At 41.2% G+C, this 14,452-nt stretch overlaps 1 protein-coding gene across 14 annotated transcripts in view; it reads right to left on the bottom strand.

Moving 5' to 3' along the window:
• Positions 1-14,452, bottom strand: part of KIF6 (kinesin family member 6) — a 378,942-nt gene that overhangs the window by 17,248 nt on the left and 347,242 nt on the right. For all 14 annotated transcript variants that reach the window (XR_010599843.1, XR_010599844.1, XM_042848514.2 and 11 more), the window contains 2 exons: positions 1,302-1,386; positions 565-700 (listed from right to left, as the gene is read on the bottom strand). Coding sequence is in view for 12 of the 14 variants with exons in the window: in XM_042848514.2 (XP_042704448.2) it covers positions 565-700; positions 1,302-1,386 (221 nt within the window). In the remaining 2 variants the exon portion in view is untranslated. The remainder of the gene's footprint in view (positions 1-564; positions 701-1,301; positions 1,387-14,452) is intronic.

Below are 14,452 nucleotides of genomic sequence, written 5' to 3' on the forward strand. Positions count from 1 at the left end.
TAGTTTTGGTGAGCAGTAAGAGATAATCTGGCCCTAAGTCTCCCCTAGTCACTTTAAATTCTTTAAAATTCATTGGAATCAAATGGATCATTCCAATGTACTCAGTATTCAATGACCAACTTCCTGAGCAGGCCATTCCCCATCTCAGAACAGGCCGGGTGCAATAGATGTCACCAAGATCTTTCAATTCCATTTGGAATTCCTCAGACAAGTGTTTCTGAAGTAAAACATTTAAAAAAAAGTTAAAAGAAATTGAAAACATGATTAACATGTATTGTTTCTGAGTTAGATTTTATGTGAAAATGACTTCTTTGGAAGATGTTTAAGAGGGTGCCAAACTAGGGCACACAGTGGGGAAAAAGAGCTTGATAGTTCTTTCACTTGCACTAGTTTTACACTAGTGTAACTCTCAAGTTCTGATTTACACCACACTAAGAGTGAGGAGAATCAGGACCGAAGCTTCAGCCATAATAGTCCCCTTCCTATCTAATCAATGGTTTCTTTAGGCAACAAGTGCAGATTTAATTTTATATTTGCATGCTGTTGAAGGAGACATGCCGATACCTGCAGATTCGATGCCTCCTCAGACCACCAGACTTCAAAGTCTTTTTGCAGCTTCACCTTGGCTTTTTCCATAAGAAGTTGCAAGTGTTCAATCTCTATCTTCAACCCTTTCAAGCGATTGAACATTGTTTTATAGCTGCAGTGAGAAAGGAGAAGAGGGTTTGTTCAGAACAGAGAAGTTTTGTCTTTGGCTCTGGGAAAACATGCTGACAGATCATTAATGTAGTTTTATGCTACCCAGGGCAGTTACCAACCCTGAACTTCAAAACAACTTCTCAAAGCCAGGGATGGGAGAGCATCTCATATTTTATTAGCACTTCTATGGGCAGCAGATACAAAAACCTGACCCAAGAAAATCATTTATTGCTCCTGAAACAGTCACGGGAGCAAATAACAGATGGATAAGTATGTTGTCTTGGTAGCACCCCTGCCAGCTTACGACCAAAGAGCAAATTTCTAACTCTGATCCCAATAAACAAGTTGCTAACTGTGATCCTCAAAACAGTAACATATTGCACTATTTTTAGACTGCCAGACCAGGCTTACAGGAAACTAGCTGACATTTTAGACTGAAGGTGGAAAGTTAATAGTGAACCAGAAAGATGGCATTTTTGTAATAATGTCAAAGCAAAGCAGAGGTTCGCTGTGAGTCCTGAAGTCTTATTGGGACATGCTGCACATATCCAGATGTCATTTTAATTTGATATTTGAAGTATGTGATGAGGCAGAAACAACACCTTTTTTTCTCTTCTTCAATTTGTGCTCGAAGCCTCTCTTCCACGGGATCAGATTCATTTAGCTCTTCAGAAGGACTGGCAACACCTACAAGTAGAAGTTGTCAGGGGTTAGCAATGATCATATGGAGCAGGGACGAAAGAGAAATGCATTTTAATTAGAATAAGAACAGCTTGAAAAGTGCTAAGTAGTACTATGGGGTAGTGCATTAGTCTTTCCCTTCTGGGGATCTGGGTTCCAAATCCTAACTTAGGCCTTGTTCTGATTTTGCTCACACAGTGTAACTCCAGTGATTTCAGTGGAGTTAATTTGGAGTTATACGAATGCAAGATCAGAAACGGGCCCTTACTGTAAATTACACATAAAAATTAGCTTGGCTGTCTCTGCATAGTCACCTGTAGATGTTTGTCTACACCTTAAAACTAACTCAAAGTTGATACAACTGGCTGTCTCTGCTAACAGAGGTGAGAACTGAAATAGCAGAGGCGCGGCAAGCTAGGACTGAGGTACAATGGCAGAGGTGGAGGTGCCTGGGACTGGAATAGCAAAAAGGAGTATTGAGGTACAAACTGTGGGGAAGATTAACTTTGACATGCACTAAATTCAACTACTGAATATAAACAAGGGGAACTGCTTGAAAGTTGATGTGCTGCAAGAGGTTAGATGAGGCAAAAAGAAATGTGAGGGGAAATACTGCCATAGAATAGAGTCTAAAATGCATGGAAAGCAACTTAGGATCTTTTTATTCTTCACTTCACTTTGTTAACCTGATCCTTGCTGCTGGACAGTATGTTTGCACTTCAGCAGCAGTTTTCTCAACATTTGCTGAAAATCAGGAGGTAGAAGATACATTAGGTCAGACTGGAGGCACAAGTTCCTGGATGGTTTCTACATCACAATGCCAGAGTGTGTCTGATCAGTGTGATGCTGGCAGACTAGATGCCAGCTCATGCCAAGGCCCTAGGTCTCAATTGAACACTGACAAATACATAGCTGGAACCAGCCTAGCTCACCTGGATGTTAGTACTGTTAAAATAGGTATTAGAATTATAAGAATGTGTTTAGCGTTTAAAGTTTATGAAATGGTTGTAAGTTGCTGCATGCAAATATCTGTACGACATGTTATAAGGTAATATTTAAGCGTTTGCTTTGTAACTGGAAATCACCAGACAGGAGAAAAGTATTAATGAGTGTGAAATACTAGTTTCCAACAGTAGGTGCAACTCTTGCCTGACAAAGGAGACCTATTAACACCAGATGAACTATTGTGGAACATCAGGGGACACAGAACTTCATTGATTGCTCCTCTCCTCTCCATGAAGAGATGTGCAAGTGAATTTGTCCCAACAGCAGAATTTGCAACTTGAAGCAAAAGTGGGGAAGGAATAAAAAGCCCTAACAAGGAGGAACTGTATCTCTTTGCTGCTTGGACTCTTGGGGGGCAAGATTCCTAGGCATAAGCAAGGGATTCCTCAGTGCTTAGCCTGGGTTAGCCTGAAGGGACGTATAGATCTGGCTTATTACAGAAGCCTCTATTACTTTTTGAAACTTAAGATGAGAACTCATTTGCGTGTATGTTCACTTGCTTTAACCTTGTAAATAACTCTCTTATTTCCTTTTTCTAGTTAATAAATCTTTAGACAGTTTATTATAGGATTGATTACAAGTGTTGTCTTTGGTGTGAGATCTAAGGTGCAATTGACCTGGGGTAAGTGACTGATTCTTTGGGACTGGGGATAGCCTGAATACTGCTGTGATCTTTGACGTAAGGGACCATCTATCACAAAGGTAAGCTTACCTGGGTGGTATGATAGATCGGAGTTCCCAAGGGAACTGTCTGTAACTCCATGTTAAGGCTGTTATAGTGCTTGAGGAGTTTACACTAGATAATTGGATGGTGAAAACTAAATATAGAACTCACAACCAATTTGGTGTTTGTGCCCTGCTTCTTAACAGTCTGCCCTGAGGTTGGTATTCATGCCCTTGAGCTATTGCAGGACAGCTTGAACTTCCACACTCAGTACACTTCTACAATATTTTCTTGTTCTGGGAGACAGCCTTCCCAACAAGGACTAAAGTAACTGGGCTCAGTTCAGCAATGACGGAAATGTCAAGTTACCTACTAAAAAAGCACAACTATTACAAAACCACTTTCTATTTCTAGGGAGTGTCTTAAGGTTCCCAATAAAACAAGTTTTGCCTTTTTTACTAAAGAAAAATGCAAGGAACAAAAGATTTGCTGTACAATACACTTTGGTTTCCATCTCAATTATTATTTCAGCCAAGAAAATAAATTATATGTCAACCTTTCATTAGGCCTAAGGAATGTACCCTAGCTTCAAGGAATGGAATTCTGGCTGGAACACGAGGGCAGTAATGACCTCTCTTTGCCTGTCAGTACTCCAGCTAAAACCATTATTCTTTTGTTGTTACACCCTGTAGCTTAATCAAAAATGAGATTGAAACATATTTAATTTCACCAAAAGTACGTAAGGTCAAGTGTGTTAATACAGACTAAAAAGCAAGGCGAACAAAAACTACACACACAGCTTTCATTCCATACAAGGATTATAAGAGAAGGGTAGGGCTGAGTGGGGAAGTCTGTGATGGAGTGGGTGCTCTTAACACATTAAGAAATGAAACTCTCTTGGGAGTTAAAGCAAACAACATATGAGTCAAAAGAAGTGTCGGATTCATGGCAGAAGAGGTGTCAAAAATTAGTGGTGTTATACGAATACACTACAATAAAACACAATAGATAGTGAAGTCCTGGCCCCATTGAAGTAAATAGTAAAACACCCATTGGTTTCAGTGGGATCAGGATTGCACCCCTAGTCTCCTCCCTTATCCATCCATATCTCCAATGGTAGTTATGCCAAAATACTGTAGGGAGAACAAAACTAGTGGGTCAGATGGCTTCATTAAAGCACAGGTATACATTGGAGAAAGTGCAGCAAAGGACTCCTGATGTTCTTGAGGTGCAGGATGAGTGTTCCCTGTGCACCCCTCCCTTAGGAATTTGTAGCATTCAATCAACTCCATTGTCAGCCAGTTCTGCTGGTCATGGTGCAGTGAGTGAATCGAAGAATTCATGGAGAAACTGATAATACTTACCTACCTTTCAAATAAGCATGGATGAAAAGCACTATTTTCAGTAAGCGATACATACTGTTATCATCAGTGTTACCATGGCAGACTTCATAGTCAACTAACTTGAAAAATTCTGGCTTATTTTTGTCCACAATCAAACTGAAGATCAATTTTGTAAAGAAACTCTCTGTGACTCTGAACTTTAATCTCTCTAGGGAGCCCATATATTACCGGCCCTGAATTTGTTCTAGGAGTCAAACAATCTAGAGATTTATTGTCCTAGTACCTCAATTAACATTATGTCCTGCCCTTCAGCTGTACCTTTGCAGTCAAAGGTTTTCGTTTCAGCATCAGACAATCTTGTATTTAACTACTTAAATTTATAGTCACTTGAAATAATCACAGTTAGAGCTGTCTTCAGTGTCCAATTAATCTTTGTATTGCTTTTATTTATCCGTTCTGCTACTCTTGGCAAACTCAGTCCTGAGGTTGTTGTGCTATTAGGCTGGAGCCTACAATGCTGTTTGGGTTGGTTTAAAAAGAATCCCCCTTTCCTTTTGTTTGTAGGGAGAGTGGAGTTACTCAGGCTTTCTCCTTATCTTTTGATTCCTCCCCTAGGCCAGTTCAACCTGTCTTGTTTGATTGAGGAGTGGATGTGACTTTCCCCAGGACGGCATTATGGACACATTTTATACAAAAATAGAGATGGACATGAACTGCGAAATTCAGATCTAGATTCAAACTTTCCCAAAGGTTGAAATATTTGAATTGTTGGTTTTGAATCAACCGTACCTCTAATTATTTTCTAATATGGTGTTTAAAACATTCTACCAGGTGGTAAGTTCTATGCATTAAAATAAAACAATAGTCTCATCTTCAACCTTTGAAAACATTACATTTATGGTTTTTTTTTAAAAAGCCACACCCATTATGTTGTCTCTTATTTTGAATTTTAGCACAGATGCCATCCATCATTGTGTTGCTTTGCTCTGTATAATTTTATCACTGGCCTCACATGCTTGTGTAACTTGTGTCCAGTGTAGCATACCTGGAATACACGGTCTAGCTTTGGTGTCTCTGTTATGAGTTCTTCTGGTTAAATACAGATTTCTATTTTTGTTTTCCACTCATTGAAGCCTCGTTTGAAACATGTCATCATATTGGTTTGCTCCTTAAAATACCTGGCACATGGAACAAAAAGTGTTTCCAATTCAGCTGTACTCAAGCCACAGGAATTTCTGAAACCAATGTGACTAAAACTTTGCCAATGGTTTCCAAATGTGTAAGTAGTAAATACTGAAAAATGCAGGTGAATAGGTCCAAATTTAATGTGTTCCACATATGGCAGTCTATATAGTGGAATAATATAACACCTGGGCCCTGGGCAGAAAACACCCACTGATCTTGAACCTTGACTAAGTCTACTAACTGAACTTTGCCACTAGATTACATAAGGTTTTTGTCATCAGTTATCTTGCCCATTTTATTACCCAGAGCCATACTTGACAGTTCAATGATGGTATTTTCTCTATTATTCTCTAGATCCATAAAATGGGCACAGGGCTTATCATCCATCCATTTTAAGGTTTCTATACTGCCCTTCAGAATAACATCTAAGCATTTCCATGAAAAAGTCTCTTTGCTAAATTTTGAAGTAAACATTTTCAATACAAAAATAAAGTGATAGAAATTACTTTTGAGCCTTCTCATTTGCTTGTTAGAAGAGTGAGATGTTTGAACTGCAGTGCCATCAGGATGCAAATGACAACTGGATCCAAATGGTTCAGTGTTCCCCCCACCCGCAGTGCCTGGTCAAAATAGGAGCTTGGATGACAGGAAGGTGACAGAAGTTCAGTCAGGGTGAGACAGAGGTGATGTGGCTGGGCTGGTTGGAAACATTCAGAAAAAAAGGCCACGGTATCTGCTTCCTCTTTTGACGGGATATGCCTGCTTGTCTCTGTGAACTTCATAATGTGGTCTTCTTGGATGCCCAGCTGGATGAGGCAGCAGTAATTAATAAAAGTTTTTCCATGTATGTCTGGATAGGACATTGTAACCTTTCCTCTTGGATGCAATCTATAAAGCCCTATATGGTTGGATCCTGACTACCATAGAGGCCACTTCTCTCCATGTCCACTTTCTGGACAGTTGAGACAGCAGGGGCACTCTCACCAACAGCTCCTAGAACTTAACGTCTTGAGGCTTGATGCAGGGTGTTCTCAGTGGAAGAGGGAATGTTTGGCTCTGGAATCTACTTCCATCCGTAATCCGGCAAAGTGTGAGGTTATCCTGCTGAGTGAGAAGAAGATTTCCCATGCTGTGAAAGTTTTTGAGATTTCAAAAAATCCCATTCTGCACCAGGATGAACCTGAGTCTTGCTGAAGTTTTTTGGCAGGAAGGAGAGGGCAAAGGGAGAGAACATGGGACCACAGAACAGCCAGTAGTTCAGAGGTTAGAGTACTCTGCTGGGCTGTAGGTTAGAATTCTTGCTCTGCCTGATTTAGAACAGTGACCTAAAGCTGGGAAGTAGGAGGACTTGATTCATATGCCTGATTTAGAGTTGGGTCTCTCCCACTCCAGGCGAATACCCTAACCACTGAGCTAACGAGTTTTTTGCACTCTCTCTTGTCGGTGCTGTTACACTTTGTATAAATAAGTAAATATTGAGTGTGTGAAAGATTGACTTTATGGCATAGTAGGTATAGCACTCAGCTGGGATGTGGGAGTTGCAGGTTCAAATCCCCTCTTCTCACAGAAACAATTATTTATACAAACCGCATCATCTCTGACAGGGGAGACTGAGACAGACACATGCCAGAGTAACCAATAAACTGGTTAATTAGAGTGAAATCAAGATTAGGCTCCCGTCACTGATATGTAGGTCAAACCCAGATATCTGTGCTCAATGGCAAGGGTATAGGATTAAGCTGGAGTGGTGTCTCCCAAAGCAGGAAAGTGAGACTTATTACATTTGGGGGAATAACTGTCAATTGGGCTTGTTTGAGTTAGGGAACCTGCATTATAGATTAACATTGTAGCCAACCCTGGGGAGTCCTTATTTGGGCAGTCAACTGTAGCAGCCCTTCAATGGCTACCTAAGGGTGCCTGAGATGGCTGAACAATATTATCTCCTGCTGGAACTGTAGAGATCTGGCAGGGTGTTTGGTTGTGAGGGTGTGGATCTCTTGATGTCTGTGGTAGTAGGCAACGGGAGATAAGAAAGGAAAGGATTTAAAGTAAAGCATAATTCAAAATCAAGATTGTTTAGTCTCAATTCTATTGGTTTCGCACTTAATTAGCTATCAGAAGATTGGGATACCAGTGAACAAGTTTCTGGGCCTTCACTTCGTGCTGACCAATGCAAAGTTAGCGATTAATAAAGCATCAACTGTCTATAACACTGGTCTACAATTTTTGAGAAGTCGTCTGCTTCAGAGATAAAATGTGCTATTTATTATGTATTTTGATGTGCTGAATTCAAATCCGACAATTAAAACAACTGATTGGCTACTGTTTCTAAGATATTTAAGTTTTTACATTTTATGTCTATGTATATTGTTTGGATAGTAGAGTTTTAATCATAAATTGTAAACTTAGGTCTTTTCATGTGTTTATGGTTGCTTTACATGATAATATTTCACCTGCCCTGTTTATGTAACACTTTAAAAATCAGCAAAAGGGTTATATAAATAAAATTTAGTATGAAACAAAAGGCGAAAAACTATTATGTACATAGTTTAGTCCTATTCAGTGTCTACTCGGCGCTTCTTGGCTTGTCTCTTGTATTCATTAAATGGAGCATCTCTTGTCACTGTCCAGCAATAGTCTGCAAGCATTGATGGGCTCCATTTGCCCTGATAGCGTTTCTCCATTGTTGCAATGTCCTGGTGAAATCGCTCGCCGTGCTTGTCGCTCACTGCTCCGCTGTTCGGTGGAAAAAAATCTAGATGAGAGTGCAAAAAATGTATCTTTAGTGACATGTTGCAACCAAGGCTTTTGTATGCCTTGAGGAGGTTTTCCACCAACAATCTGTAGTTGTCTGCCTTGTTGTTTCCGAGAAAATTTATTGCCACTAACTGGAAGGCTTTCCATGCCGTCTTTTACTTGTCACGCAGTGCATGGTCAAATGCATCATCTCGAAGAAGTTCACGAATCTGAGGACCAACAAAGACACCTTCTTTTATCTTAGCTTCACTTAACCTTGGAAATTTTCCACGGAGGTACTTGAAAGCTGCTTGTGTTTTGTCAATGGCCTTGACAAAATTCTTCATCAGACCCAGCTTGATGTGTAAGGGTGGTAACAAAATCTTCCTTGATTCAACAAGTGGTGGATGCTGAACACTTTTCCTCCTAGGCTCCAATGACTGTCAGAGTGGCCAATCTTTCTTGATGTAGTGGGAATCTCTTGCACGACTATCCCATTCACAGAGAAAACAGCAGTACTTTGTGTATCCAGTCTGCAGACCAAGCAAGAGAGCACCAACCTTCAAATCGCCACAAAGCTACCACTGATGTTGGTCATAGTTTATGCACCTCAAGTTGTTTCATGTTGTCATAGGTTTCCTTCATATGGACTGCATGACCAACTGGAATTGATGGCAAAACATTGCCATTATTCAGTAAAACAGCTTTAAGACTCGTCTTCGATGAATCAATGAACAGTCTCCACTCATCTGGATCGTGAACGATGTTGAGGGCTGCCATCACACCATCGATGTTGTTGCAGACTACAAGATCACCTTCCATGAAGGAGAATGGGACAAGATCCTTTTGACGGTCACGGAACATGGAAACCCTAACATCACCTGCCAGGAGATTCCACTGCTGTAGCCTGGAGTCCAACAGCTCTGCCTTACTCTTGGGTAGTTCCAAATCCCTGACAAGGTCATTCAGTTCACCTTGTGTTATGAGGTGTGGTTCAGAGGAGGAGGATGGGAGAAAATGTGGGTCCTGTGACTGATGGTTCAGGACCAGAAGTTTCATCCTCTTCCTCGTCTGACTCAAGTGAGAATGATTCTGGTGCATCAGGAACCGGCAGTACTTCTCCGTGGAGTACTGGGCGTATAGCTGATGGAATGTTTGGATAATGCACAGTCCACTTTTTCTTCTTTGACACACCTTTCCCAACTGGAGGCACCATGCAGAAGTAACAATTGCTGGTATGATCTGTTGGCTCTCTCCAAATCATTGGCACTGCAAAAGGCATAGATTTCCTTTTCCTGTTCAATCACTGGCGAAGATTTGTTGCACAAGTGTTGCAGCATATGTGTGGGGCCCACCTCTTGTCCTGATCTCCAATTTTGCAGCCAAAATAAAGGTGATAGGCTTTCTTAACCATAGTGGTTATACTGCGCTTTTGTGATGCAAAAGTCACTGCACCACAAACATAGCAGAAGTTATCTGCACTGTTCACACAAGTACGAGGCATCTCTGCTCACTTTGACTAAAGAGAAATGTGTCCCTTTGCAAAATCAAATACTGACAAATAAGAGAACACGGCACTGTATGATTTATAGAGCTGATATAGGGCAATTTGTTCAGCAGAGTGATGTAAGCTTCGTTATGATTGCATCATCCATGACTTCTAGGAATAACATGATGCAATTCATATCATGTATGAGGCAATACCAGCTTCAGATTGCATCATTCATTGTTTTGCCTAAAAAGCAAGTACTGTCCAAACCCAATCATAGATTTAGTCATAGATCCAGTCAAAGATGTATTTTAGTCATTTCTGGTTTGAACTGAGATCCCTTCCCTTTATAACTCACTTATCCTCCACCATTCCCAAGTCAAGGGTCGTATATACTGACCCAATAGCATATCTTGAAAACTAGAGCCAATCAACAATTTTAAGCATCATTTTCATTCTCAGTGACCCAGAATTAGTAAAGTTTGACTACATTTATTTCAGAAACATTTTGGCTGTAGAGCAGTGTAATTTGCAAGACACGTGCTGGCCAAGTTTTGGTGCAGATGACTCTAGTCATATACTCAGTTCAGTATGAACCAAAAGGAAATGGGTGAGGATGTCTGGTGATGCTGTTTGTATCCTGCCTGTAATGCAGATCTTCCACCCCAAAACTAGACTAAATACAAGGGGTGAAATTCAGGCCCTAATGAAGTCAGTGGCTAAATTGCCATTGACTTCAACAGGGCCAGGAATTCACCCAGTGTGCCCATCTTGTGTGAAAGTCCTTGGATGACTTTAAGACAGGACTGGTGTTAGTACTGCAACTGTTCTGTAGCACTGCAAAGTCACTGCGTGAGGTATCGAGATTCCTTCTAGGAGGAACCAAGGCTGAGAGTACTCAGTGACTTTAACATCTATGTTGATGACAATTCTTTTGAGGCAACCCAGGATTTCACAATTACCGTGATGTCCACTGGTTGCTACCTCAATTCATACAGCTGGCCAGATTTTTTATCTGTGGTGGGTTGGGACAAGAGGTGGGCTAATTGCGCTTCTGCCCAGGTCATGGACTAACACTGTCTGGTATATGAGGTTGGGATACATGTCTCCTGATGGGATGAGAGACCAGTTTGATTTCTGTCCTCAGAGATTAATGAACCTGAGCATTTCTGGAGGATTAGGAGGGAGAGTATTGTTTCTTCCACAGACCACTCAATCAAGGGATTGGTAGGACTTTATTTTTCTGTCCTCAACCATCAATGAAGTGGCCCATATCAGTGAAGTGATATTTGCTTTCCCAACTTCATCCTGACAGGTCATCATGGTTTACAGATTATCTGAGACAAGTGAAGGGGGAAGGAAGACAGAGCCCTGGCAGTATAAATCTCATGCTGATTCTGACAAAATGCATCATAAAGATTTCTTGAAATGTCATGTGGTGCCTGCGTGAGTGGCAAAGAAAAGTTCCCTTTCTCCCCAACAGAATCTTTAAGTCTTGATCAGCAGCTTTATTTCAAATTCATCCAACCTGTCTTCATTTGATGGCTGATTAGAGACTCATTCCTCTTGTAGAGGACATTCAACATCATTATGTAGATAAGATCAAGTAGGTTTGGACTGAGCTGTCTGCATCCCTAGGTGAACGGCAATATCTTAAGGAGACAGATGCCAGGTCTTCTCTGCTTACACTATTGGTGTAAATATTCTCAGTATACCCGGTTACTTCAGATCGCCTTGATTCTTGTCATTCTGAGTATGGCCCTAGATACTGAACAGAGCTGCAGAGAAAGCTTTTGTAGCTCCCTTCCTCCTTGACCATGTATCCCTGCTGATATTGTTAGCTTTATCAGTTGTCTTCAATACCATTGATTATGAGGTGGAGTTAGTTCATCTGCTAATGCTAACACAAACAAATGATGCAGCCTTTTGGTGGCTTTGCTCTTATCTCTTGGGGAGATTCCAGAGGGTACTTTGGGGCAATTGTTCTTCTGTCCTGAGGTGCTTTCAAGAGATGTTCTGCAGGGATCCAAATTGTCCGCTCTCTCATTTAATGTGTATATGGGATCTTTGAATGGGATAGTGAGGAAGAATGGGCCATGATGTTTTCAGAGAGCCAATGAAACCCAGATCTATTTCTCTCCCTCATATAATCCAGCCAGTACTATCAAATGTTTTACCCCATGTTTGGGCGAGACTGGGGAATGGATGACACCTTGGTGGCTGAATTTCAATCTCGGTAATATGAGAATCTTCGTAGGTTGGGAAAAGTAACTGGAAGATGTGATGAGGTTTTATCTGCCCCTTTAACTGAGGTAATATAGACATTTTTAGCTTTTTTTCACTAGAGTTCACAATCTCGAGATGTTGTTGGTCCTACAGCTGCTGTTGGATGAAGCTGTAACAGCAGTGTTGAGGACGGCTCCAATTCCTCTACCACTCTGAAAGTTCACTGCTTATGCTGAGCGCTCCCCAGAAAAGAAATGTCCAAAAGGGATGTTGAATCCAAAATTGCTCCCGCTGAACAAATTTCTGATTGCCTGTATATGCGCACTTCTTATTTTAAGAACACATTGATCTGTTGCTATAATAATTTGGTAACCTCACCAGAAGCCTTGGAAAGTGCAATCAACGGTTCTTTTAGTTCAGACAAATTCATTTTACATCATTTCGTTGACTAGCATTGATAAGTTGTACAGTTTTTGACTAAGGAAATCAGGAATGCAAGTTATTTTGCTGTTTGCATTAATACCACTAAAGCTGTAAATAAAACTGGTCAATCTCTCAATTATCCAGTATGTTCAAATGAATAGTGATATAAATGAAGTGCTTAGAGGTTTATACATAGAAAAGACAGTGAAACACTGGCCAAATTGCTACTTTCTTGCTTCCATGAAAATGCTCTGGATGTCAGTAAAATTAGTGAAGTTCTGGAGCAGCCTTCAAAGGGGAGTTGTGGGGGCAAAAAAACCTAACTGGCTTCAAGACTGTGCTTGATAAGTTTATGGAGGGAGTGGTATGATGAGATTTCCTACAATGGCATGTAGCCCATCAGCAACTGCCAGTAGCAAAAATCCCCAATGGCTGGAGATGGGACACTAGATGGGGAGGGTTCTGAGTTATTACAGAGAATTCTTTCCCAGGTATCTGCCTGGTGGGTCTTGCCCACAGGCTCAAGGTTTAACTGATCACCATATTTGGGGTCGGGAAGGAATTTCCCCCCTGGTCAGATTGACAGAGACCCTGGGGTTTTTTTTTTTTGCCTTCCTCTGCAGCATGGGGCACAGGTCACTTGCAGGTTTAAACTACGGTAAATGGTGGGTTTTCTGCAACTTGAAGTCTTTAAACCATGATTTGAGGACTTCAGTAACTCAGCCAGAGGTTAGGGCTCTATTTCAGGAGTGATGGGTGAGGTTCTGTGGCCTGCAATGTGCAGGAGGTCAGGCTAGATGATCACAATGGTCCCTTCTGACCTTAAAGTCTATGGGTGCGTCTATACTTACCTCCGGGTCCGGCGGTAAGCAATCGATCTTCTGGGATCGATCCTGGAAGTGCTCGCCGTCGACGCCGGTACTCCTGCTCGGCGAGAGGAGTACGCTGAGTCGACGGGGGAGCCTGCCTGCCGCGTGTGGACCCGCGGTAAGTTCAAACTAAGATGGTTCGTCTTCAGCTACGTGAATAACGTAGCTGAAGTTGCGTATCTTAGTTCGAAGTGGGGGGTTAGTGTGGACCAGCCCTATGAGTCTAAATTAGAGGCCAGAGTTAGGATGGGTGCAATATCAGTGCAAATAATCATATAAATGCACAAGATAGTTTATTTTGTGCTCTATACTAAATGTATGATGTAGTTGGTTGAAAGAATATGAAATAAAACACCCATACTTGCAGCTTCTTTGGTATTATGAGTCAACTGCACAGACTTTTAGAGGGTTAATGCAACTTCCATACGGTCTTTCAGGCCATGCAAAAGGAGTTGAAACAAGAGCTGAATACTTCCAAATTTGAAAATCATTTGAGTAACAGACGTGCATTTGGAGTCAGATCATGCCTAAGCAGCATCAGCCAAACTGCTGGTTGGGGCCGCCAGCTGTAATGTATTAATGGAGAGTCCTCCAACTGCAAAAGAGAAGTGAAGAAGATGGTGGGAGGGGGAAGATTGATAAAAGTATTGCTAGTATTTCAGCATCCTTGATGAAGTCAATAGATTTTGAATTTGGGGTTGCACTGTGTGTGACATCCAAATCTGCTCAGTGAAGAGCAGATGGCTTCCAGACACTTGCAGAATGAGAAAAGTGAGAAAATGAATGTGGCAACAGCATCGGAAGCAACAGACGCTGTGCTGGAAGGGATCCGAACAAAGTGTTGGGAAGACAATTTTATATCTTCTTTCCAAAAGGTCTGAAAACTATCAACTTCAGTTGAGGTTGACTATGTGGAACCACATTGTTTCTAGACATGGAATCACACTGAGCTGACAAGACAATACAAACTGGGAAACATCCTGTGGAAATAACCTTTGACTATTCTTCTCTCAGACTGACAAGAAGCACACTCTCACATTGTCAATGATTGACAATTCTATTTACTATGACAACAGGCACTTTAGAAAAGCAGATGATCAGATAATTAGACATTTCCAGTTGCTCTAATGCA

This window comes from Chrysemys picta, chromosome 3 (assembly GCF_011386835.1).
Source record: "Chrysemys picta bellii isolate R12L10 chromosome 3, ASM1138683v2, whole genome shotgun sequence".
NCBI classification, from domain to species: domain Eukaryota; kingdom Metazoa; phylum Chordata; order Testudines; family Emydidae; genus Chrysemys; species Chrysemys picta.